General features: G+C 42.4%; 3 protein-coding genes and 1 non-coding gene across 8 annotated transcripts; 3 read left to right on the top strand and 1 right to left on the bottom strand.

Annotated features, from left to right (window-relative positions):
• Positions 1–158: 158 nt before the first annotated feature.
• LOC112277889 (uncharacterized) lies at positions 159–9219 on the top strand. The gene is made up of 15 exons (XM_090247899.1): positions 159–553; positions 1012–1070; positions 1207–1297; positions 1444–1498; positions 1734–1842; positions 2005–2248; positions 2519–2756; positions 2849–3105; positions 3453–3728; positions 3947–4020; positions 4129–4348; positions 5323–5378; positions 5633–5818; positions 6089–6143; positions 7705–9219. The coding sequence occupies exons 1-15, from the start codon at positions 491–493 to the stop codon at positions 9163–9165; spliced, it is 3444 nt and encodes a 1147-aa protein (XP_090104025.1). The 5' UTR covers positions 159–490; the 3' UTR covers positions 9166–9219.
• Positions 5756–7295, top strand: LOC112277891 (uncharacterized). 2 transcript variants are annotated; one of them, XM_024510706.3, is made up of 2 exons: positions 5756–5869; positions 6131–7295. In XM_024510706.3, exon 2 carries the CDS (start codon positions 6172–6174, stop codon positions 7084–7086), a length of 915 nt encoding a protein of 304 aa, XP_024366474.1. In that variant the 5' UTR covers positions 5756–5869; positions 6131–6171; the 3' UTR covers positions 7087–7295. The 2 variants fall into 2 exon arrangements, with proteins under 2 accessions (XP_024366474.1, XP_024366472.1); XM_024510704.3 differs by having other exon boundaries at positions 6089–7295.
• Positions 9220–9282: 63 nt separating the features above from the next.
• LOC112277888 (uncharacterized) lies at positions 9283–17612 on the bottom strand. 4 transcript variants are annotated; one of them, XM_024510696.2, is made up of 16 exons: positions 17238–17612; positions 16623–16872; positions 15098–16451; positions 14697–14975; positions 14197–14453; positions 13764–13838; positions 13425–13496; positions 13158–13256; positions 12787–12858; positions 12420–12534; positions 11947–12012; positions 11333–11654; positions 11163–11231; positions 10829–10973; positions 9956–10484; positions 9283–9802 (listed from the first exon to the last, which is right to left on the bottom strand). In XM_024510696.2, the coding sequence occupies exons 2-16, from the start codon at positions 16749–16751 to the stop codon at positions 9606–9608; spliced, it is 3780 nt and encodes a 1259-aa protein (XP_024366464.1). In that variant the 5' UTR covers positions 16752–16872; positions 17238–17612; the 3' UTR covers positions 9283–9605. The 4 variants fall into 4 exon arrangements, with proteins under 4 accessions (XP_024366464.1, XP_024366467.1, XP_024366466.1 ...); XM_024510699.3 differs by having other exon boundaries at positions 16623–16763; positions 17238–17410; XM_024510698.3 differs by having other exon boundaries at positions 16623–16783; positions 17238–17374.
• A 1625-nt stretch (positions 17613–19237) lies between these two features.
• On the top strand, positions 19238–19309 carry TRNAT-UGU (transfer RNA threonine (anticodon UGU)). The gene has a single exon. It is a non-coding gene; the product is annotated as a tRNA-Thr (tRNA).
• The last annotated feature ends 6719 nt before the right edge of the window (positions 19310–26028 follow it).

The raw sequence follows: 26028 nt of genomic DNA, 5'->3' as shown, positions 1-26028 counted from the left end.
TCCCCTGGGTGGTGGTACCCCCCGGGGTTGCAAGAGAATGAGCACCTACTATCGTCGTCGTCGTCGTCGTCGTCGTCATCGCCATCGTCGTCAAGGCTCCATCCAGGAAGGGAAGAAGCCCGCAGCTATTGCCAAGACTATTGCCCCCCCCCCCCCCTCTCTGCTCCCCCCCGCTCGCCCCGTCTCGCTCGGCCCCCAGCCATTCCATTCCTTCCACCTCCTCCTCCTCTAACCCCTCCCTCCTTTCCCCTCCATCCTTCCTTCCCCCCTTTTTGTATTTCGTCCCGACTAAGTGAGTGCCTGCTTTGTCTGATTCTGGTCTCTCTTGGTTCCGTTTCCTCTTGTTCCGTTCTGACGCCCGCCATCAGGTTCGAAACCACCAAGGAGCACCATTGGTTGCACTTACAGAGTTAGTTTCACTCTCGGATTGAATCACGCAGAGCGCATCGGGAGATTTTCTCATTCTGATTCATAACGTTGTTTCAAGGTGATGGCCTTTGCCAACAATGACAAATCGCTCGTCACCAAGGAGCAAAATGAGCGTCACAAGAAGGTATCCTGCTGTCTGCTCTTTCCCCTTGCGAGCCAGCTCGTTCTGTCCTCTCCTCAACCCGTCCCCCCCCCCCCCCCCCTCCCCCTTGCATCGCTACGTGAATACGCTGGTTTCGTCTGGATCTGGATTTTTCTTTTTTAGCACTACGCTCGCTCCCCTAGCATCTTATTAGGGTTATTCCTACTTCCCAGTTGTGTATTTTTGCTGTGAGGGGTTGAAATTAGCCTTTCCGAAGGTGTTGATGTCGCGTTTAGGGTTGGATCACTAGATCTCCTAGATAGTATTCTCTTGGAAGAGGTTTGTTCTAGTTGCTGGGATGTAGTGGAGACCTCGCACTATTTCATTGATTTCTGTCTTATATGGCTCTGTGAGGCTAGAGTTCCCATTCTTACTGACGTATCCATATTTCTCGAGGAGGACCAAGTCATCTGTTTATTGATTTCTGTCGCTTGTTACAGATGTTGGAGGCTATGATGAAGCTACCGGAGAATCGCGAGTGTGCGGATTGCCACAGCAAGTTAGTAGCTTTTTCTGGTTGCTTTTGCATCTTTGCGGGGCGGTGTTTCCTGCATGTTAATTTGAGTGCTTTGTGACGTAGTGATCCATTGATGAGTTCGTGACTGATTGACCGCGCGAACGATTTGTTTTGGCAGAGGACCAAGATGGGCAAGTGTAAATTTGGGTATCTTCGTGTGCATACAGTGTTCTGGAATTCATCGTAGCCTCGGCGTTCACATTTCGAAGGTATCTTTTTATAGATTTTCTCGTTTCTTCCGTTCGCAATTACCTCAGCAAGACTGTGCGTCCGTTTTTTCTGTTATGCCTTTGTTTGATCGTAGAACTTCTACCTCAAGCTGCATGTTTTTCTGACCTGTTACGTTGAGTGACAGGTTCGATCTGTAACGTTAGACACATGGCTACCCGAGCAAGTTGCGTTCATTCAGGGTATGCTACTCCAGGATCTTATGTGTATTAATGTGAATGTTGTACTTCGGTAGTAGGTGTGCCAGTGTTAGTGCGATCTATTCCTACTTCGTCGCCCTCCCTCCCTTCTACTTGATTTAAAAATATATTATTCGATAATTTTGGTTGGCAAAAATAAGTTGATTGGAAAATTGTATCAGTCTTTTGAATCTTGCCAACTGAAAATCGTTCTAAGTGGGCATTGTCTTTTGATCAGGCATGGGCAATGTTAAGGCCAATGAGTATTGGGAGGCTGAGTTACCACCATCGTTCAAGCGCCCGGGTGAGAATGATCGCAGTGGACTTGAGACTTTCATCCGTGCTAAGTAAGTAACTGGCTTTGCTGAGGGTTTTTACATTTTGACTACAACCTAGAGTGGTCGTTAAATATTTTTAACGGAAACTGAACGGAATGTCTTTCGTCATACTATAGTATCTCTTGTGCGGAATACTTATGCCTTGGTTTTTCTGAATTCATTTTTGTGAAGGTATGAAGCAAAGCGATGGGTTGGAAGAGGTAACAATAGTCAAACGAAAGCAGCAAGCAGAAGACCGTTGCAAGATGAGACTGGACGAAGAGGGTCAGAACAGAAGACCCCAGAGCGCTTGTCGCACGATGGGGTCCGACAAAGTGCTTACGATAGCACTGCTAATATTGCTACATTTCGCTTAGATGGACCAACAATTATTCGCAATCCAATTGTTGCTGAACTGAATGCAGGAAAGCTGAAGGTGACTTCTGGGCTCTTCCTTTATGGGATTTAAAAGTCCCACCATATGGGGATTCTGTACACTATCTAGTCGTTTTGCAGCTTACTCGGAATTTTGTTCTCAGCTTATCCTTTTCATTTTTCAGGATTACGTGTATTTGAAGCTTGCCTATTTGGTACCAATCTTCATTCAAGCCCATCAAATCTTGCAGTTCTCGAGCTGTAATTACCTTTCCAGGAACTTTCTTTGCTAGATATTTATTTTAAATATTAAATTGGGCTACTGATGCAGGAGAAGTCGAAAGCTACCGCTCCAAGCCCTCCTACCCTTAGGGGTCCACCTCAGTCTTCTATAAATCCCGTCATGCATAAAGAAGAAACACAAGCCGGTCCATCTCAGAAAAGCGATGCAAACACTGCCGCTGTACCTGCAACAAAAGTGGAAGCTCCAACAGATCTCTTCGATCTACTCAATATTGACGGAGAAAGTAATGGTGCAGCAGATGACAATGGTTGGGCTGCTTTCCAATGTGAGTTACGGATGCCTTACGCTGTTCATATTTCTACAACATTACCTTTCCTCGTTCCTCTTCATCGATGTTGAGCACTTGGTTCTTTGCAGCTGCAGAACCTTTGCCAGCAGCTACTGCTGAAGCTCCAACCACTTCTGCTACCTCAACCACAACTGCAGCTGGTGATACTGGCTTGGTTTCTACTTCGAAACCTAGTAAGAACAGCATAACTGCTGGTCTGGAAGATTTGTTCGCAGCTTCTCCTGCTGTTTCAGCACAGCCTGAGTCAGCTGCTCAACCTGCTAGTCAGCCCAAGTCTTCCCAGCCCCCCAAGGACGTAAACAGCATACTCAGTCTTTTTGAAAATGTACCACTTCGCCCCTATCTTGTAGTATTCCTGCCATTTTGTGTTACAAGACGAGTGATTTCAAATTCCGTTTTCATTTTAGAACGTTGAATGGTTTAGATTGTACCTTTTCTCCTCTCTTATTTTTTTCTTTCTTTCTACTAGTATTTTCCCCATTATATTGTTGTCCGCAGTGCAGTAATTTTTCCTTTTGTACTCTTCGAAATGCTCTTCAGTAATTTAACACAGAATGGGAACTGATGCTTCTGTTCCATTATCTGAGCTGTATGTGGAGTCTCTTTGGAATGAGTAACGACCCTGGATTGCATCATGATGCACTCATGCTCTGATTATGCTCATAACTGCAGACCTCGATTGCATCGCCTTTCACAGCTCAACAACAACAAATGGCAGTGCTGCTTCATCAACAACAGCAAATGATAATGGCCGCTGCAGCTGCTAAGAACATGCAGCCTGCAGCGTTTATGCAAGGACAAAATCAGTCTACTGTTACCGAAAAGTCTGGTGTGGGAAGTGCGCAAGGGAGTGGTTTTGGCCAACAGTGGCCTGCCGCCGATCTCCAAGGGCTTGGTGGATTGATGTCCAAGCCAGCAGCTCAGAATGGAGGATCGTCCTTTTCGAAGGTACGCGAAACCATAACACTTCTTCTTTGGGCTTGGCACTCTTTTTTGATGAGACGAGTTTTGCTGCTATACTCGTTAACTACGCTTACAATCTTTTGTTATCACTACATGACAATAAAAACTTGTTTATGAATGCGTTTTTGTGAACGAATGTTCAGATTAAGTCTTTTTGACCATCAGGGTTCTTATTTTGGTCATCTTGTTCCGAGTTTGTGCAGCCAATCATAAATGGAGTTCGACCAGCCCAACCAGGGTCAGTGGGCATGGGATCGGCATCTGCAGGAGGTGCAGGGTAAGTGTGGCATGGACTTGTTTCACCTCATTTTTGCGTTCTATCTAATTGTTGTAGACTGCGTCTGTTAGTCTGGGTACTAATTTTATCGTGTTGGTATGTTTGCAGAATGTTTGGAGCTGGCTCTATGCAGAGGCTTTCAATGGCAGGCTATATTCCAGGTATGGCGCCAATGGACTTCGGAAATGGCACATCAGGTAGTTCTCTTGGTCCACTGAATTCGTTGAACTCAAGAGGCAGCAACATCTCCAATGGGTCGGATTCATCAAAACCTAGCGGAGCTGACTACGATTTTTCTTCCCTCACAGCAGGGGCATTCACTTCCAAGTGATGACAAAGATGTGTTTGTTCTACCGACGAGATTGTAAGTCGGGTCTTGTTTGTTTGACATACTAATACCTTGTATGATGATCAGTATGTTGAAAAAGCCGCTTCGATCTGGTCTTTCGATGTGGTGATGACGTGATCAAGATGACACTTAATGTAGGCACAGTAAAAATATTTATTGTCACCCTCTCGAGGTGTTTATGCGGAGTCTGGGGTGTGCTTACATTGCTTTAGAATCAATCACTGCATACAGTGCCACATGTGGCTGATTAGTTATGATTTGAGGTGCATATTTTTTCGCAGATATGTGAAACTTTTCTTGGGGTCAAAGCAATAGCACAGCTTCGCCGTCGTTCTGCTGCAAAGCAGCGCAGCTCTTACTAGCTAATATACAGTTTCTTGTAGACTTACGTAGTTGTAAGAATGCTGACAAAATGAGGTGGAGAATAGTTATTCGGTGTTCTCATTGATCCTGCAAAACCTCGTGAAGATGCTACGCAAGGTCTTCCATATAGAATCAGGAGTGGAGGTGGTGCCAAATAGATGTAAACAAGAGTGAAGTGTGTTCGATCATGATGTTGGTGGCACCGCTACATGCAATCAGTTTAAATCACACATTTAAATCATTATCTTTTTCAGAAATTTTAAGACCTCATTGTTCAAATCGTTTTCTTCGTGCTGGTGGAAATGTCTGTTTGTCTTGCCAACGTCGTTTCTACATGCTGCATTGACGAGTCCAATGTTGGACGCTTTTCTGCAGGTTAAGTGGGCTTCTTCTGAGTCCTGTTTTTGCCGCTATAACCATTTCACTTTTTTAACTCCCATCTTTCCAATGCGTACCTAGTGACTTTGCGGATGCTGAAATATTTTGCTGTTGCTGTCACAATCCTGCCATGCATTGGTAGGACAAGTGGGTGGTTAAAGTAGATACGAACATCGTGCGTCACATCATAAAAGTGAATGGAGACTTTGCAGTTGAAGGTACCTCATGGGCGGCATTCGATTGTTTACGCTTTGTTTCCTGTTTTGAGGTTTCACTACAATCACAGCAACAAACTAATCCCATACCATGCTGATACTACCGGAGCAATTTCACCTATATAATCTAAGAACTTGAACCCGAGTTAAACTTGATTCAAAATTGGATGCACAGAGGTGATGATGTCTCCATGTAATTGGCCCCTGCGAGGCTTTCTGACCAGAAATGTGTAGACTGGTGGTGTCTCAGTTTATTTCCAAAATAAACACGGCTAATGTGCATTTGGAAAAGTGATTCTGTTTTAAGACTACTGCTGGACTGTCGTTTGCCAACCTGGATTCTTTTTGAGCTTTCCTCCCACCGACCTTTGGCGATGGCTATGGCGCTATATGTCCCTATGCCCGCACTCCTCTCCCCACCCGATTTATTCCCGTTCGAGGTTGTGATGGACTGGAAAGGTGCATTTGTGTCCAGTGTGGTGGAGTTGGACGGGTTACCAATCGGCATCGCAAGTTGACGTGCTTGTTGGCCCTTCACACTGTTGTACGAATTCTGCCGCTCTCTGTTGTGTTTTTCATAGCTCATCTAGCTTTGTTGATACTCGATGGTAGTGTGGGTAGAAATTTTCATGGTGTCGATCGAGCGTGGTATTGAATTGGGAATTTGAAGGGCTTCGCACTGTTGGCAGGAGTAGCATGCATGTATCACTCGAAAATGAACTGCGTAGTAAGGGCAGTCATGTAGACGCTGATGAACATGCAGGACTAACTCGGGGTTTATGACTAACTACATGAACGAGACAAGCCCTCTCAGCATTGTAAGCTTTCCTGCAGAGATTTGAAGTGATGGCGAAGCGCACTGACTTGGATCGCATAAACGATCCTAATTTCCTTGTGGAGATTGCAGTGGGACCGCCTCTGGCGCCACTCGTGCCACAGGAGCCCAGCAGCGGACTAACCCTAGGGGGGAAATTCTTGCAAGCCCCAGGACGCTTCATCTTCAAGAAAGCCCATTTGTCAGCCGACGACAATCGCATCTTCAATGCGCAGAATGGGCAGCTCGTGTGCGTCTCGCACCATTACGGTAAAAACCCTTATGAGATGATGGATCCACTGGGACTTTCTCACCAGAACGATTTTTGGAACCGTACCCACATCCTCGGCGAGTGGGAGTCCATCTGCCATGTGACGGGCTACCATGGCATGCCCAGTTTCAAAGTGAAGCCGAAGACTTTCTCTGTCCATGGACGGCAGTACGTGATGGATCACGGTGGGGGGAAAACCTTCTTCAACATTGCCAAGCAGTCTAGGGTAAAGTCCATGTCGATTCGGCACAATTTAGTGGTGTGCAGGGGGGAGACAGAGGATGATGTGTATACCATTCTGGTGGACTTGGCGGGGAGGACGATGCAGATCGTGAATGAGAAGGAGGAGCGGATCGCTATGGTGGAGAAATCCATGAAGACGTTGATCATGAACGCGGCCTTTGGGGCAGGTAGTGAGCTCGTAATCGACATCGCCCCGGGCGTGGACTGGACAGCCATCTTAGCGATCCTGATTGGGCTGAAGCAAGTGGGCGAGCATTTCCTCAAGGACGCGGTGAGCAACTTCGTTATTAGCCCCGCGCAAAACGCCGCCCAGGACTATGTGTTGGATGTGTCGGGGCTGGGAGGCGTTGCGAACGAGATGGGGCAGCACACGGATCAGGCCATTCGCACGCTCAATATCTTTCAATCGTTGATGAAGGAGTTCTACCACTGATTCTTCGTCACCGTCACTCTTCTATTTGTCGCACATTGATTTCTCTGGTGGGACGAAGAAGTTTTGGCGGCTAGGGTGGTGGCGAGTTATCCTCTAACTACATGTTCTGCAGCAGAAGTGTAGGGAGCCACTTCGTTGAATTTCGCATTGTATGTACAGTGTTACCTGTTTTAATGCAACCGACCATCACGTTTTCTTTGACGACATAATTGTAAACGAAGCAATGCATTATGCGATATTGACACTTTCCCATCCAAGAGTATTGTTTTTCCCTAGCCATGGTTTGCAGATCATTTAAGCTTATTAAGCTAACTGGTTTCCGAATGATCTGATTGACACGTATCTTACATTGATCTTCATCTATATCAGTGCGAACTTCACCGTTAAGTTACATGAATCGTTAAACATTGTCAAGAAATGTGTTCAACGGTAGCCAATTAGTCAATACAATGGTAACGAGTCACATTTGGAGATGCATTATAAAGATTAGCACAGCCTATGGTCTATGCTAACCTTGCATGCCCAATTGCATTTATAAGTTGCGTGCTGCAGCTCAGCACTATCATGTGTTTGATTTCGTGTGCATGGTTAGGGTTAAAACACTTCGGGTAAAATGAGGTGCAATTGAGTAATCCTGTCGCAGTTGAAGCTGGGTGGAGGTCGCCGGAAAAATTGAAGGAAATGGAAAGAAGAGACTGGATTGTGCTCCTACCAAGTTTAGCTCTTGCGTTAGTCTTTCTAATCTCGAGCTCCATCACGCACTGGACATGGCAATCGCGTTGGGACAAAGAAAGCTCAAGGGTCGCGACTTCTTCGAAGGCGATGGCTGTGTTAAATCGCCAGGAAGTCGAGCTTCTTGCAGAGCTTAACAACCCCTTGTCATCCATTACCAATACGAAGTTCGCAAAACAGCAACTGACAGTCAATAAAGAATTACAAAGTCTCTTAATGCAGAGCCATGGAAATGCGTCAGAAAAGGCGATTCTGGCTGCGTGCGCAAGAAAGAGGAGAGGTGCAGAGCTAAGCGGAGAGGGAATTCAGTGGCGACCAAAGGCAGACCGATATTTACTGATGATATGTCAGACTGGGCAAGTCACGAACCACCTCATCTGCTTCCGGAAGCATATGTGGTTCGCCGCACTCTTAAACCGGACGCTCGTGTTGCCGCATGGGAAATTGGACTACAAATATGAGCATCTGCTCGATATGGCCCACCTAAAGAAATGTCTCGGCAACAGCAGCGTCATCACCTTCGAAGAGTTCGCCGAATTGCGGAACGAGACACTACATGTTGACAGGCTCATCTGCTACATGCACTCCTGTCACTTCGACAAAGATCATCCGCGTGCGTGGGAAGCGCTGGGGTATACATTTGGGGAGCGACAAGATGCATGGTCATCCTCTTCAAATCCACCCGCAGCTCACAAAGATGACATCCTCTCAAGGTTTGCTTGCAATGCGAAAGTTCTTGCCGTAGGTGACCTATTTTACGCAGCCGTTGAGGACTCTCACGGTTTCGCAGTAGCGCACGATTGCACTGTGAGCCCAGTGCTGCCCAACCGGAACATCGTGGTCACAGCGGAGAGATTCGTCCAGACGTACTTGGGACCAAATTTCCTGTCGCTTCATTTTCGGCGGCACGGATTCCTGGTATTCTGCAACAAGCAGAAGTCCCCGAGCTGCTTCTACCCAATCCCCCAAGCGGCCCGTTGCATTCGGAGGAAAGTGTGGGAAGCGAGAGCGGACGTGGTATACCTGAGCACGGATGCACCAGCTAGTGAAGTCGACATATTGAAGCAGGAACTGGCGGGAGTGACAGTGGTGAGGCGGACAAAGGTCCACGAAGCGGAAGCCAAATGGGACTCTCTTTTGTGGCGAAATGGTTTGGAGTCAGAGCTGGCCGTGATGGCCATGGTGGACAAGACCATTTGCGTCCTGGGGGTGGGGTTCATGGGAACACGCGAGTCCACATTCTCCTATGACATTCTGCGAATGCGCAATGAGATGCGCACCGCATCTTCCTGTGATGGCTTCATCTGCGATGGCGAGACTCCCTCTTTCTTAGCTCAAGCCCCTTGACAAAAATCTACAACTGTGGAATAGCCCAAGTGAACGAGATGAAGCAATGGAAAAGATAGCAACCAACCAGTTGTTTCATTAGGAATTCCGAGCCAGGTGGAATGGCAAGTCATGATATTGTCAAAAAAATCCACCGTTATTACTGCAATTGCAAATACAAATCAGAGTTGTGTGCTGACTCTCAGAGGATGTCAGGCTGCTTAGTTACGTAGTCTACTGCTAGTCTTCAGAATATAATCTGGAGGTAGTGGAAATGATCCCAAAAACACTCATGATAAAAGCTAACTGAATTATTGATTGCTTGCTAAAGAGTTCTGAAAGAAATGTGCTCCACAGATGACTCCCTCTGCCCTCTACGATCCAAGTACTTGAGCCCATAAACGTCTTGGATTCGCAAGACAATTCGAAATTATAACACAAGATTAGATACGAAAAGACTGCTAAAAAGCGCTCCAGACGTTGGTCTGCTTCGCTGTTCCTGCACTGAAGGGTCCAGAGTCGCCAAATGCTCCGAAGGGGTCGGATTCATCATCAGAACCAAAACCACGACTGCGGTCAGGCTTCATGCTGTTGGAGTCAAATCTTTGAATTGATTTCTCTCCGTCATATCCCATCATGTGATGGTCATCACTTCCTCCTAGACCAAAACAAGAGAACTGGAGTGAACATCCTGAATTGGCATAGATGGTGCATTCCATTTTAACAACCGTAAAGCTTGCAGCTGCCTCTTGCAACATATTCAAATTGAGCATATTCAGTTAATCGGAACCATTCAAGGAGCAAATCAAACCTGATCCTCTGGCAGGAGCTGCAGGGCTGCCTGGACCTGTAAATGAATCAAATCGCGAGAAAGTGCTGCCAGAGTAAGGATTGTCACGCTTTGAGCCCCCTGGACTTCCACCAAAGAAAGATGGTGTAGCATCAAAGCTTGAGTTGCCAAAAAACGAAGAAGAATTCTTGGGAGAGCCAAAGGTGTTTTTGGGAGAATCAAATGCATTCCTGGGGGACCCGAACGCATTAGACTTGGGGGAATCAAATGCTCCAAACGCGCTCTTGTAATCATCGTGACCATTTCCATTGCGGTCAAAACTCCAACCAGGGCTAGACAGTCCACCGAAGCCCCTTGCGCCTGGGCTCGAAACCGATTCTCTTCTAGAGCTGTCAAAACCGCCAGGACTAGGAATGCGTATCGATCCGTCAAACAAGTTGCCTCTAGGGCTTGAAATTCTTAGGGGATCAAGATCAAGCGAGTCAGCAATAGAGCCTCGTTCCCTTCCAAAACGCGTTTGCCCTCGTGAGCTAGATAAGTCCATTGAGGTCTGCGAGCAAGGGTCATTGTTTTATGATCAGATACGAAGGCACAAGGCAAAAAAGTTGCATTAAAACTCTGCTATGTAGTTGAAAGCAATTTGAAATTCTTGTGCAATAATACAAACAATTTTCTCCATTATCAATCCGTGAAATTGTGCATCGATTGCGTCTGTACTTGGAATTATAAATAAACAAATAAATAAATAACCATACAATCTGAAAAGATGACCAATTGGAATAATTGAATCAGAGAATTTCTTAAAGATGTCGCATACTTGAATGAAAGTATCGCCATACACACCAGCAAGAAGCGGAGGAATACCAGTGTATCACACAAGCACAGAGGCACTACCTGAGTACTAGGAGCACTACTGCGCGCTTGTACCCAAGAAGCGCGAAAATCTGCATTTGAATCGTCGTCGTTAATAGCCCATGCTCCACTGCTGTCGCCGAAAGGATCTCTAGAATTAAAGGAATTCCGTCCTTGGCCAAATCCACTGAAACAGCACAAAGGATTAAAGATTTTACTTTTGAACACCAGAAAACATAGAATTATTACAATTTAATTACCAAAACGATTCGAGTCTATGATCATTGTAAACGAAGCTTCAAAGGTTTCCACTCTCACTCAATATACATCATAAATACAAGAAAAGTGGTGGGGAAAGGTAAAAAGATAATCAAACCTTTCAGACACAGTATCAAAGGTAGCTTCACCACCAAATGTGCTGCCACCAGCTTCGCCTTCGTCAAACCTGCATTATTCTTTTGCTTAGAAACAGTGCCAATGAACATCCTTGACAGCATCTTCAGAACGTATTAGCTTATGATTTCAAAGCGTTTTAATTGAGCTTACCTTGCACTAGGAAGCCTTGCGCCAAACGCATTGTCTTTATGATGAATGTCAGAAGTAGATACATCATGCTCAGGATCATAGTCGAAATCACTTTTGAAAACAGTACTTTCTGCAGATCGGAAGTCTGCATGAACTTTGTTCGATGTAGAGAACGGTTCCTCATCTTGCCCTGTCTTGAAATCAGATATGGTTGGTTCCGATGAGAAGTCAAAGCCATCATCGAACAAGCTTTCACCGTTACCCCACGGAGCTGAATATGCAGATTTGGTAGTGGATGGAACTTCAACCATATCATCCATGATGTCACGCACATTCGTAAATCCTACCATCACCAAAATAAGATTCGCTTAGCATCGTATAATCAAAACGGGATCTTTACAGACGCTAACACAAAATTATTGGACAAACATCAAAAATATTTGAATCAAAGTACACTTTTCGTAATACTTTAAAAAATCAGCAACCAACACATAATAAGGAAAGCTTGGTCAAACCATAGCACCTACAGAATGAACATTAGCAGCAGTCACATCATCGATTAAAAAGCTTTAGTCCTTACAACAAGAAAACTAAACCAAACCTTATGACCAGGAAAAAACCACAGGAGCACATACCTTCATCAGTAAAGTTGAACCAATCTTCAACCCATTCCATTGCATTGTCCGGTACTCCTTCAAAACCTGATTGCCAAAGACCACAAAACCAACTCGTTCATCGCATCGATAAATTTATCTAAGACAACCAGATACTGATTATTCAATAGTCACTGGAGACAAACATTCCTTTCCCATGAACCAGAAGATCATAATACATGAATCATCAAATAACTAGTGAGGAATATTCTGAACATTCAAGAGGGGGTACAATTGCAAGCTACATAGATGATACTACATAGCAGGACTAAGAAAGATTTAACAGCCGAATAATTAGCAGTAGTATATTTGTTACAGAAGCAAGAAATGACAACATGCATCAAATTAAGGCGGTGATGCCCAAAACTGTTCAGATCAGCACAAGAACCAAGAATCATCAGCACAATACGACAGCCTACCAGAGTTTAAGTAACATGTTGAACAAAAATACGTACCAGTGGACACCTCTATAGGGATTGCAGACTTTGGCTTTACCCCAAGCGCCTTGCCTCTCTCATAGAGAGTCTTCTTTAAATCGTCTAGATGTGCTGAAATGAGATTCGCACGATTCTGGAAAACAAAAATAAGAAAAAAAAGAAAAAAAAGAAGAAGATATCTCATGTATGAGTTAACTTCAAATTTAGACTTACATATTCATAAACTATTCCAAATACTAACATGTTTTCTTCTAAATGAGTACTTGTGCGAATGCTTAAGCATATACACAGGTAAGTATTTAAAATAAGATAAGATTCAAATTAGTTGGCACTACAGCCGATTTCGCAAACGAACGCAGCATAAGCCAAATAAGTAGATACGGACCTCAAGAGTTTCATTGTCATCACCACCCTTATCGAGCTTTGCAATAGCAGTGTACAACTCCATTTTCTTTTCCTGTAACACAAACATTGGAGAGATAAATACCTGCCTATATCCATCTCATTGTAGGCAACACGCACAATTAACCAATTTAAATTCATGACTTCGATATACTCCAGCTTCAAGAATTAGTAATGGAAAGGGAGAGGAAGGAAGAGATAAGAAGATCAGCGAAAAAAGCAATCCACAGCTGTAGTGCGAGAAGTTGGTTGTTTCACATAAAACCCATAGAGACTAATTTAAATTTCGCATGCATGCTAGATAAAATTATTTCAGCATAAGAAATAAGGGTATTATAGCGAGAAATGAAAGACCTGAATATCTCGGAAAGCTGCTTCTTCAGCTTGCAGTCTTGAGCTGATTTCACCTGCTTGCTTGAATTTCTGGTCGTACTTCTTGCTCAGAGTATCGATCTGAATGACAGCACATAGTCAAAAGGTAATGAAATCCACTTAACTGATAGTATTTGATCCCAGCTTTACACGAAGTCAAGTAACTACTGTCCTATATAATACATTCGAAACTATGCACATAAAAAGCCATCACATCATCAACAAGGATGAAGAAACGAGGGTACAAACCTCACGCTTCTCTGTAGCCACGCTCTCCTTCACCTCATTAAGCTGATTGTCACACCGACTTTTGAACAATATCTGCCAAAAGGAATCCATTCCAACGAATTAGCCCTCGAGACACAGCCTCAAGTGAAGTAGTGCACACATCACTCCAAGTTCTCACGTCCTAATGTTCCTACAGATGCAGTCTCCTGTTGAATCTCGAATCCATAGCATGGACAAAACGCCAAATCGGGTCAGAAACTTGTTAGAATACTAACACTGGTTTACAATACATCCTTTAATTGGTAGTTCGCAAGCCATTTAGAAAGAAAAGAAACAGAGATTTCCTGTCCAGTCGCTTACAATTTCTTGCAATTTTGTTCGGTATAACTCGGTCTTCTCCTTGTAGTCCTGAATTTCTTTGTCCAGCTCAAACACCTGACCCCAAAGCATAAAGCAATACAGACCATGAGAAAGGATTTCTGAGTGCTATCCTCCGCTGTTAATTTCAAATTATTCGAAGGTACTTCAAATAGACTGATCGTGGGACTACCGGGGGTAGAATGCAAGTGCAAGGCCTCACTCAGTAATATATGCCCGACTATCAATATGTATCAACATGAAAAAGAGGATTTCGAAGGAGTCTAAACTACGAAACTGCAAACGTGTTTAGTTCTCGCCAAAAAACAAAAATCGACTCCTACGATGACGATACAGTTCAGTGAACTCATTGTTCTAATAACCGCAAAAGAATTCCTTCAACACCCTCCTGACCAAGTGGACTTCCTCGCAGTACCTTCTTGTCTGCCTCTTCAGCAGCTTTGTGCTTTGTCTTCAACATTTCTTGCTCGTCACGGCTCAGTTGACCAACTAAACTTTCCTCCAAGGCTGGAACTTTGGATTTATAAGGCTCCTGAACTGCCGCTGGAGCAACTTCTCCTGGAGCAGGTACAGCTCGTTCTGGCATCTGAAGTGTTGGGGAAGCTTTGACCGGTGGCATTGGAGCACCTGCAGGATCCGCCCCCGTAGCAACGCTAGCTTGCTGTGGAGCACCTGCTCGGCGTTGCAAATCAAAATATCAGACAATAACATTCCTGGGTACACACCAACAACCAAATTCCGACCTCCTGCAATACAGTGCTACTGGGGAAGGATAAATAAATAAACAAATAAATAAACTTCAATGCCCATCAGAATGTCTTAAATTGCCCAAGATTTAATAAACCGACCACCACATTCCAGCCCCAGCACCACTAGTAAACACAGACTCCAAAAGATTGCAGTAATATCCAAAACCTGGTATGTGACGCCAAATAGGAGCACTTTGAGCACCAGACCCTTGCTGAACAAGGGACCCCTCAGAAACACCAGGACCCCGAGGTACAGCAGGCCCTTGGGGAATTGATGCAACAGGAACATGCAAATTGTCTGGGTGAATGCCTGAAGGCAGTGTGGATGGGAGCACCCGCCCTTCCCTGAACCGCTCCATGAAGTACAGTGCGGTGCAAAATTCGCGTAAAGACAGCATGCTGTCGTTGTCCTGGTCAGAAAGATCCCAAACTTGCTTCAAAACCCCTGAATCAATCAAAAGGTCCACATTCCGTCAGAAACCCATATCTGCTGTCCACTACAGCGGTCATCCACTTCAAAAACACGTCTCCAACCCAATTTGCACCTTGAAACTCCTTAAACAGTACCTCTAGGCAGATTCCAACTCAGAAACAGTTCCCGAGCTTGATTGCCTGTGATTTTTCCATCTTTGTCCGTGTCCACCTTCGTAAACACTCTGGTATATCTTTGCACGTCACTCGCCGACATTTGGGGCCACGAATCCCCCACCGTAAGTACCCCATGTGGCCTCGACCCAGCTCCTGCTCCCATGCCCATCAATCCATTTTGAGGAGGGCCCTGCATGGACGGAACCGCAGGAGCACTAAACATCGATTCGTCAAGGGGAGCCGGCTTGTTTTGAGCAGGAGGTGTCGCAGAAGCCGATTTATTTTGTTGAGCAGGAGGCGTCACGGAAGCAGGCTTTGTTGCTTGACCGCCTGGGAACATGTTTGAGGCAGGACTAGAACCTACTGAAGTGCCGGGCGTGCCAACCGCAGAAGTGGCCTTGAACCCGCTGCTGAACAGATCGATCCCAGAATTGAACCCGCCGCCATTTGTGGAGGTCGCATCCAGTGTCTGACTTTTCGATGTCGTTCCAGAGCCCGCATTTGAACCAGCAGGAGTTAATGCTGCAGAACCCGGGGTCAAGGGCCTGGACTGACCCGCGCTCGGCGTTGTTAACACAGTTGGACCAGCAGACACGCTCGTGGAACCAGGCCCTTGGTTTGCACCTTCTGGGTTGGCATCCTTAGATGGCCAAGCAGAGTTTGTGGTGAACAAGCTCCCAAGCGACGGTCTCACTGGCGCTCCACCCGAAGCAGGAGGCCTTGCCCAACCCTGCTGTGCAAGTCCCGCGGGCGGTACCTGAACCTGTGCCGCAGATGGAGGATACCGCGGCAGGCTACTCGTCTGATTCATCAGCTGTGGCACTCCAGTGCCGCCCGTAGAGAGGCTGTTTGTCTGAGGAGCCAGTTGCCTGGCCGGTGCTCCAAATCCCCCTTGGGGCAATGGTGCACTAGGCGCGCTGTTGGTATGCGGAGAAAACTTCTGGACCACAGGGGCACCATACACCCCCTGTGAGCTTGACAAACCATTACCCTGCATACTCACAGGCCTCAAACCACCGTTGCTACCCTGCAAGCTACGGGATTGCACATCAAATCCATTGTACGCCGCTGCAGGCCCCGGAGCTCTCACCGAAGGAGCTCCTTGCGAACTCAGTGCTGGTGCAGGCGATCCACCAGGTCCGCCATGTTGACCTGCAGGCGTGTTGATTCTCGGAGGTGGTATTTGTGCAGCAGCAGGACCTGTCAACGCAGCGCGTACGAGCTCGGGTGTGATCTCTCTACCTGTTTGCGCTACTGTCACTAGCTTCAAAGCATTATAAAATTCCACTCGCGACAAGTAACCGGTTCGCCCCTGATCGGCGAATTGCCAGATCTGCAGCAATCCACAATCTCATTTTCTTATTTCAATCCGACAAGAAAACCAACTGTTTTCATCATGGAGATTGCAATCGTGCATGGATCACACGAAGATCCCTAAGAATACCATCAAATTCACAGCGATTACAGAGGTTTGTCACAAAACAACAGTTTTTTAAAAAAGAACCTTGGCGAGTGTCATCTGAGGCAGGCCCGCGCCTTGAAAGAAGCCGACAGCCTCTTGGCCGCTGATGCGACCATCCTTGTCGAGATCTGCTCGGCGGAAGTAAGAATCGAAGACCTCCGCATTGGCCATGGCCACCTAGTACTGCGGTTCAAGTGGTCTATCTGAGCACGTGGAATATCCAAAATGATGAGCGGGGGCTTCTCATGGCCAACGCGACGCCCGCTTTACAATCGAAGTGGACAAGAAAACCCTAGGAAAAACAACAAACCGAAAACAGAAGCTATTTCCTCAGAATCAATAAATCGATTATGAATTATTTTCCTTCTTCCAACTTCTAACCTAAGAATGCGTGGCAAACTACATCCGACGAGATGAACAACATAAGAACAAGAGACGACTCCACCACCAGTAGTATACAACGAGACGAAGAGTGAACAGAGGTTGGCGACGACAGAACAGAGAGCAGGCAAGCAAAATAGGCAGGAGTGCAAAGGAGCCAGTAGAGGGAGGAGGGAGAGAAATGGAGCAGCGATGGGGCAAAGAGGAGATGAAGGGAAGATCGATTGACGAAGAAGGAGAGAGGGAGGAGGAGGAGGCTACTGTGGAGTGACGAACCTGGATGAGAAAGAAAGGGGAGAGAGGAAAGCGGCAGTGGTGCCAACGCACTCACTCACTCGCTCACACACACACACACACCATCACATTCCCCAATCGCTCTCGCTCTCTTCGCTGTGTGCGAGCACAATCCGAACTGCATCTCCCCCGCCCCCGTTCCCCTTTCCCCCTCCCTGCGGACGGGCGGGTGGGCGCCAGATAGGTCTGCCCCAAACCTTAACCCCGAGCTCCAGCCCTGGCCCCGACGATGACGATGACGACGGCGACGACGACGACGATGTCAACGTTCTGTCCCGAACTTAGCCAGAGACAGAGAAAAAAGTCCAGCGAGCACTCCGCGGGCTCCTGCTCTTCTCGTCGACCGGGGCTCTTGACGAAGGTTCTGTCGCGTATGCATCTTTTATAGGTATGTTCATTCTCCATGTTGTGTATGATAATAATAATACGGAAGGAGGTGTGCCAGTCAGCCCGTTGCTAAAATATGATCCTCACATCACCGCACCACGTTGGAATGCAGGGGAGTGAGGGAGGGTGGAAAAATGGCATGCTCATTTGTATTTCATTGACGTATGTATATGTATTGCTGAGTAGGCTTCCTGTATTCTTATTATTACTATTTTAAAACTTCATTCGTAAACTAACTTACTTATATTACTCCTCCATTCTTCGTCTTATCAATACTTGAGAAGAAAAATGTAGCCCAATTTTATGAGTAGCAACAATAGAGGGTTTATTTCTCTGTTGATTTTGATCCGAGTTACTGATTGCAGTGTAGGGGATGATCATGCACAAACATTTCAAGCTTGAAATGATTGCAGGCATGAAAGAATTAAAAACTTTCTGGTTTTAGTCTCAAATCAGAACAGTGCAGAATATTTACAGGAGGGAATTTACAAATTCTTCAATTACCCTTATCAAAATTTATGACATTCATCCCATTTATCAAAATTCGTAAATCTAGATTCCACTCATTCATATATACATCTATATATTACATTACATTACATTAAGTTTATCATCTATATATTGAACATGGTCTGTGTCTGGCAGCGATGGCGAAGTTAATTACACCATAATACGATCGTCTGTTATCAATATGTCAGCTAATAAGATTCTGTATGTTATTGATGGTGTGAACATGTAACATATTCTATTTAGTATGTTATAATACGTAACAGTAATACGTACAATAACATAACGTACGATTATGTTAGATTATAACATTGTGACAGAACGAAGCTAATCAGTCCGGATTGGTTATGTTCGGGGTTTTATTTTGTTCAGCATTATTACGCAACAAACATGTCACCAGGGAAGTAAAGAACAACTGAACGGAAGAAAACATGAGATCACTGTGCATGTCGTCCAAACGACGACAACGACGGCCGCAGGAGCAGCAGCAGAGTAGCACTACCACCACAGCGCTGCGAGAACTGTCTCGTCCGTCCGTTCCCGTCCGTCCGTCGTGGTTATGGATGGATGGATGAATTCGGTGGCGGTGGCGGTGGCGGTAGTGGACGAGCTCAACGCCATCCATCCATCCATCCATCTTTCAACCCACCCGGTCTCAGGCCCGCCCCCGTTAGCTCTGCCCTGCCACTCCGATCCGACCCTCCTCCTCCTCCTCCTCCTCCGTAGCTTTTCTTCTTCTTTTTTCTTTCTTTCCTTCTTTCTTTCTGCCGTGGCTCTCCCTTCTGTCTCTCCCTCCCTTCTCTCCATGGCGAAGTCGCAGTCTCAATTTCCTCATCTTCCTCCCCTGGGTGGGACTGACCGACTCTTCAGCGCTGGGACATGAAATCCCAACACCAGATGCATGCAAGAAATAAGGAGGAATCCATTTCCTTCCATCCATCCATCCCTAGCGTGAGAACTGCTGTGGCTGCTTCAGAACCAGATCTAGGAAGGAAGGAAGGAATGGTGGACGAGGAATGGTGTTGGGGAACAAGTTTTTACATGATCAATACACGTGCAATATTCCAATGCGGCCGACGGGTCCCGCTGCCTTTATAGCTCAGTGGTAGAGCGTCAGTCTTGTAAACTGAAGGTCCGGTGTTCGATCCACCGTGGAGGCATTACTTGGAGACCTAACGGGTGTTAACGCTAACTTACTTTTGATCGGCTTTAAATGAGTGAATAAGTAATTGGCACATATTTCACTCAGTATTTTTTTGGCCCATTTTGTGCCTCAGTACTTTATTTTTATTTTTAAAATGAATATTTAAAATGAATATTTATATATTTTTTCTAATAGCAGTTAAATTAATTTTTGTATACTTTGCACTGTTTGGTTAGATTTACCTTTTTATTTTTTATTTTTTTAATTCTAATAATACCAAAGAACATAATAAAATAGATGGTAAGTGTGGATAGTAAGACTTATGAGAATGTCAAATATGAACTTCAACATGTATCACTTCAACATGTATCATCACTTCAACATGTATCACTTCAACATGTATCACTTCAACATGTATCACTTCAACATGCATAGCTAGGTCGACATAATTCAAAGGTAAATCACAACGGCCTTCTCACATGTTGTAACATCAAGTCGATGCTGCTCGACTTTATGCAGCTCAGATTAATAGAAATTGTGATACTTCCTATTAGAGGTGGACCAACTCCGAACTACAAGATAGACAGACAAACACACCTGACGTTGTATCACGGCCTCTTGTAAATGAACATTGAGCCTTGTGCATTTAAAATTGCCTTCGAATCAGGACCTCACTGGCTCGTTTGTGTAAAGATGCTGTGAGAAGAGGTCAAATCATAGAGACCTGTAGCACAAACTTCAAGATATTGGTCTCGGTACATTTCAATGTATAGGCAGATCAAAAATTATAAATCATTCTCCTTGAGCTCAGACCCACCACATCGTAAAAGTTGTGCATTTGATAACCTCAGAAATTCTGGGTTGGGACTTATGGTTCATATTCATGCTAACAATTCCATTTCAAAGCTTTCCAGTGTTTTCTTATATGTTGGTATCCAACACACCCTGACCGGATTTTGCCATTAACCTCTAGACATTGAGAGATGTGATAATCTATGTATGAGTTCCACAGCTCCCAAGCAGTGCCAAAATTTGTGGAGAACAGACTCTGCTGGGTTGTTGCTTCATTGGTTGTGGTGCTTCCGCCTGCTCTCGAGATATCCACTTGCATCTAGAAGCTGCATGAAGTTGACACATGAAGTTCACTCGATTGAAGGATACAACACTCACCTGATACTGTTTGGAGGAGTTTTCTAGACGGAGATTCCCGCAACATTGTTGCTGGGTCCCACCTGTGCACAATATCTTTGTCAAAATCTCTCACCGAAACATATTGATCAGCTTGTAATGGGTTGTAAAAAAAACTGGTTTTTGACGCATAGCTCTATCAGTATGATGCAAAACCAGATTTCACAAACAAACATGCAGAAATCTGTTTTCTTCAACACCAATGCAGATGAAGCGGAGAATAACCAAGATGTAAGAAATTCTTGGGGCCCCGGGGGATCTTCAATAGCACTCATCGTGTAATTTACAAGGTACAATGTACATTTTCATCCCACCTGTTTGGTAAATGTACCAACTACGACTTAACCACCGTCTTCCTCTACGCCAAAGGCTCGCAGACAATTTGCAGCTCTTGCTATATGCTAAGATTCACAAGCTAGAACACCGTCAACTAAAAACTCTTGGTGCAGAAGCGCTGCAGTTCTGGGATGGTGTTACTCTGATCTTACAACTTGCAATCAATAGCTTTCTCTCAAAATATAAAAAATGTACACTAAGAAAAATTATCCATGTCTACAACTCACACTTCAGGAACGTCAGGAAATCACACTTCACTTCAGGAACTTATACATTGAGCCCTACATCGGCGCGGGTTGCAGCTGTCGCGAATGGGATCATGAAGCCAAGGATTCAGATGTACCCTCCTCGCCAAACTGCCATAGGAAATTTGCGTAGTTACTTGCAGGGAAAGAGTTGTCTGGATCGGCTGCTATGGCGGCCTTGAACCCTCGCTTGTCTGCGGATCGATTTCCCCGCCTTAGCCATAAAAAACTAGCGAAGCGCCCGAGAAAGGTCGAATCTAGGGGATCCGCTGGCATAGCCCAGTGGAAATAATCCTCAGCTCTGACATAAAAATCAGGAAAACCCACATACCTGTTGTTGTCACGCCGGACGACAAAAAGAAACTGCGCGTAGTTGGCAAGAACCAGAGGGTTGAAAGAGTTGATCGCGTACTGATACTCGAGATTAGTGCTGTTGAAGCAAGGATACTTGTCGGATTCAAGATGTATCACAACAGGAGCAACAAACCTTCGAATTGTGCCTTAACCTAGCTGCACATGTTGAAGTGGCTCACTGCTATCGGGCTTCAAATCCTGCATGCTGCTGTCAACCCACTATTGAGTTACCCTAAGATTCAGCGATGTAATAGTAAACACATTCAACTCTGATACCTCACAGAGATTCAACAACACACTCTATTTGGTGAATCGTAACCACAATAGAGTAAACACAAATGACACAAGAAAAAATAACAGTCACCTGATAAGCAGGGACACCACTACAGGTGCTAAAAAGCGAACTGACTGTATTCACGCCACTCACTGTATTTATACACAAGAGTTACCATGAATGGTCGATGTCCAGATCAATCCATATCCAGGTCAATGCTCCTACAAACTATCCAGACTTATATACCAATGCACCTCGTCAAAGGTTATTACATATGTGGTGATCAATTCATATTGACTGACCGAGAGGGCGCCTATTTCAGTACTTCCAATATGTTCAACACCCATGCCTTCCACAAATCCTGCCGCTTCTCAGGCTTTGATTGAGTCTTCTTTTTAGCTTCATCGACTGCAGAACCAGGAGGGTGGAAGTCACAAATTGATCCTTTTCGCGTGCGCGCCGATTTGTCTGCGGTAGGCACGTTCGCTCCCAATTGCACTTAAAAAAGAATAATTTTGAGAGTACCTCTTAATCACAATTAAAGATAATTGAGGGGTAGTTTTGATATTACGACATAAGTGATGAGTAGATTTGCTATTACCAAGAATACATGGGTATTCTTGATATCTCAACATATTTCAGGGGTATATATGATATTTTTCCATTTTAAAATAATTAAATCACAAAATGTAAAATTTAAGTTAATTTTCAAAAAAAAATGTAGAATAAATATATTTCCAAAAATTATACAAGATTTTTTTAAAAAATTCAACATATTAATGTAAGTTTAGAAGATTTATTTTAATAAAATAAAAAAGAATAAAATAAAGAAATAAACTGTTATAGGCTTCAATAGTCTTTGAGTATACTAAGATTAATTAATATTATAATCTAGCATTAAAATCTTAAAGAGCCTCAACAAATTACATCAAATGATTTTATTTTTTATCCGTAGGTTAATAATGAACTTTTATAGTAAAAAATGACTTCAATCAATGTGCCTTACATGAAACTTTGAAGAATATTTTTTTTATTCAAATTCAACGAATTCTATTTAAAAAAACTAAGAAAAATCTTAAGTGTTTTTGGTACAATTGTAATACTTTATTTTTCTTTTTTCAAGTGTTTGATTTTTGATTTTTTAATTTTTTTTATATTTGTGTTTACACTGATATAAATATATTTATATAATGACATCTTTAAGGGTGATTGGACTAATTATAAGGTAGTGCTCTTATATAATCTAATGGAAGTAAAGAAGTTGGTTCTTTGTCTTAAACAAGGTAGCTTGCATATTTCAGAGTTATTTTCAAATGAACTAAAACATAAATTGAAATTTATTGGAAAGACGAGTGATATGTACATTTTATGCATCTTTACATTTTAATGAATATTTCTAAGAAAATTTACATGTAGTAGTATTTAAGAAAATAATTCATTATTCGTTAACATTCTAAAAGAGATTTAAATTGATGAAAAACATATAAGTAAAAAATATGGAATCTATGTCTTTTTTAAAATACTATATATATATATATATATATATATATATAATAATAATAATTATTATTATTATATAAAATAATCAGTTGTATATTTCAATTTAAGATTATAGTATTATCTATTTATTTATATATCTAAGAAATAAAAAAAAGTTATTGAGTACTAATTTAATGATAAAAATTCACTTGTAAACATCAAAGCTCACTAATTAATAGAGCTAAATATTTGAATATAAAAAAATAATTACATTCAATTTAAACATTAATCTAAATGTATTTAAAGACTAATCAATAATAAATAAATCAATAACTAAATATTTTTTTTATAAATTATAAAACTAATTATATATATATATGTTAAATTATATAATCAATTATTTTATCTAAATATGTATTTATTGAAGTAATTTTATTTTTGTTTTGTCATGAAATTAAATGTTGTGTTCAATGACAATAATGTTTTCTTTTTCTTTTCTTTTTTTATTTTTTTTTATTTTTTTTATTTTTTATGTTTGTTTGTTTAGGAATGCTTTTCTCAAAAGCATTTACAAATATAAAACTTAAGATTTTTTCATAATTAAAATTATAACACAATAACCTAATTCATTTGATTTACTCAAAACTTTGTTAATTTTTGGCATATAAAATCAAGCGTATACTAAAATTAATGTACTAAAAGTATTTGAAAATACACCCATATTATTATTACCCATACATCCATATAGTAATTTTTTTTTCTTTTTTTATTTTATTTTTAGATTTGTAGAAAAAATAATTATATCCCAAAAATCATTAATATTTTTCAGAAATCATGAATGTATTTAGAGAAATGTTAAACTGATCTTAGCATTTACTAAATCAACCCATCTATCAAAACCATCATAAATTCCCCCACTCTACTCTTTTTTCCATTGCATGTCTTCTATTCCCAATCCCATATTACAGAAAATGATGTACAACTTTTAATGCAATTCATGTTGTTTACTCATGAAACCAACTATGAATCCCTAAGTCTTCAACCATGGATTTACACATAATATCTATTTAAAAGACTTGCACATTTAAAATTTTAGTAGGAAAATTTTAGATTCCAAAGGTACACAAAACACAATCAATTAATGCAACAGTATTTTTTTTTAATATATATATATATATATATATATATATATATATATATTATTCTTTCATTACAATTAGAAGATTACAATGCAACATCAACAACATTTTAGGCTCAAAATAATTTTATAAAAAAATATCTCAATTTAAGGTTATTATTGCCATGTAGAATAATAAGGAATGAGAATAGAAGATGGGCATTGTGAACAAGGATGGAAGGAATAGAGAAAAGGGGTGGAAGGATTGGGGGAGTCTAATGATGGTTTTGAAAGGTAAGTCAATTTAGTAAATGTTGGGGTCAATTTAACATTTTTCTTATGTTTACATGAATGACTTGTAAATTCATTTTGCATATTGAAGTTACAAGTCAAATTCCACTTATGAAAGTGCAAGAGGTATTATATCTTCTTTGTATAGAAATAAAAATAAAATGTAAAGTTTGTAAGTTATATAGAAATATTTCAAGTGTAGAATGTCATACCTTTTATAACTTAACAAATCACAATCATGATTTAAGTAGGCATGAATTTGAAAAAATTAATAACATATCAAATGGTGTTACTACATGATAAATATATGAGTCAAACAATTAGTGTATAAATTGATTTGTCTAAATCTGCAAAAGCATCACACTGAATTAAATTTTAATTGAAAAACAGATTTACAAGAAAAAATCTCTTACTTTGATGTATATATTCATAAAATAACTTTATCCTAATTTTTTTAGCATTCTTAGCAAGCTAATTTTGAAATTGTTGTCACAAGAGAATTTAAATTTAGTTTTACTTGTTTGACATGTATTTCACAGCTTCAAATGTAATTTTCTTAAATCACACATTTCTAATAATTGCGTACAATAATATTAACTGATATTTCAATCTCAATTTGATTTGCTGAGAAAATCAAAACTAGCACAATACATGAAGATGTTTGTCTATTAGGTATTATTGCTACAAGTATTGAACACTTGATAAATTCCAAAAACACACAAGCTTTTTTGAAACATAAAATCCAATAAAAACCAGTACCTAGTTTTTTTATTAAATAAAATAACCAGGAACCTACCGCACAGAAAAATTATGCATAAAACCATTATTCTACAAAACAACTTCTCACAGATTCGAGTGCAAGCCTGAACAAAAACCTTAACGAGTAAACCCTAATAATTCATGTATTCCGAGAGCCGATTCTCTGCGCTCCCGTCCAATTCCTCAATTGATTGTGCGTCGCTCAGCTCGGTCTCGTAGCCGACCGGTGTGGTTGTTGCAAACTCCCAAAACGTGGATGGCATTAAAGTTTTCCGGCAGATCGACTTGGTCGGAAGACCCTTTCATGGAATCGATTAAGAAAACGTGCCATTCCAAGTGTTGACAAGCTTCCCAACTCTGCTTCTAGGCTGCTGTGAGGCAGGATCAACGACAATTTCAGACCTCTGGAATCAGCGTGCTTACAAGTCGCACCCCAATGCTCACGCGCTGAATCGAACAGCTGATGTTTCAGGCTCGGTCATTCTGATCGTCATGCTCACACAACAGTAGCGATTTCCTCGTTGCCTGAGATATTGTGGAATAGCACGGTCCATGGTCGCAAGTTCCTCTGCTCTTCCCCTGAGCTATCCTCTTCGCCTATTACTCCCCTTACTATGATCTTTGACCGATTGGAGGATAACCCATGATTCTGCTTGATTTTGTATGAGATTCAGGTGAAGCATAAAGCCTTG

The sequence above is a fragment of the Physcomitrium patens genome, chromosome 26 (assembly GCF_059467195.1).
Source record: "Physcomitrium patens ecotype Gransden chromosome 26, ASM5946719v1, whole genome shotgun sequence".
Lineage (NCBI taxonomy): Eukaryota > Viridiplantae > Streptophyta > Bryopsida > Funariales > Funariaceae > Physcomitrium > Physcomitrium patens.
This window is presented reverse-complemented; position numbering and strand designations above follow the sequence as displayed.

Excerpts from the sequence above, each read along its gene's own strand:
- LOC112277889 (XM_090247899.1), top strand. The coding sequence starts at position 491 with ATGGCCTTTGCCAACAATGACAAATCGCTCGTCACCAAGGAGCAAAAT. Across the intron at positions 1,499-1,733 it reads GCAAGTTGCGTTCATTCAGG|GCATGGGCAATGTTAAGGCC; the intron begins GTATGCTACTCC and ends TCTTTTGATCAG. Across the intron at positions 6,144-7,704 it reads AGACAAGCCCTCTCAGCATT|GTGCAATTGAGTAATCCTGT; the intron begins GTAAGCTTTCCT and ends GGGTAAAATGAG.
- LOC112277891 (XM_024510706.3), top strand. The coding sequence starts at position 6,172 with ATGGCGAAGCGCACTGACTTGGATCGCATAAACGATCCTAATTTCCTT.
- LOC112277888 (XM_024510696.2), bottom strand. The coding sequence starts at position 16,751 with ATGGCCAATGCGGAGGTCTTCGATTCTTACTTCCGCCGAGCAGATCTC. Across the intron at positions 12,859-13,157 it reads CAGCTTTCCGAGATATTCAG|GAAAAGAAAATGGAGTTGTA; the intron begins GTCTTTCATTTC and ends TTTGTGTTACAG. Across the intron at positions 9,803-9,955 it reads AGCTCCTGCCAGAGGATCAG|GAGGAAGTGATGACCATCAC; the intron begins GTTTGATTTGCT and ends GTTTTGGTCTAG.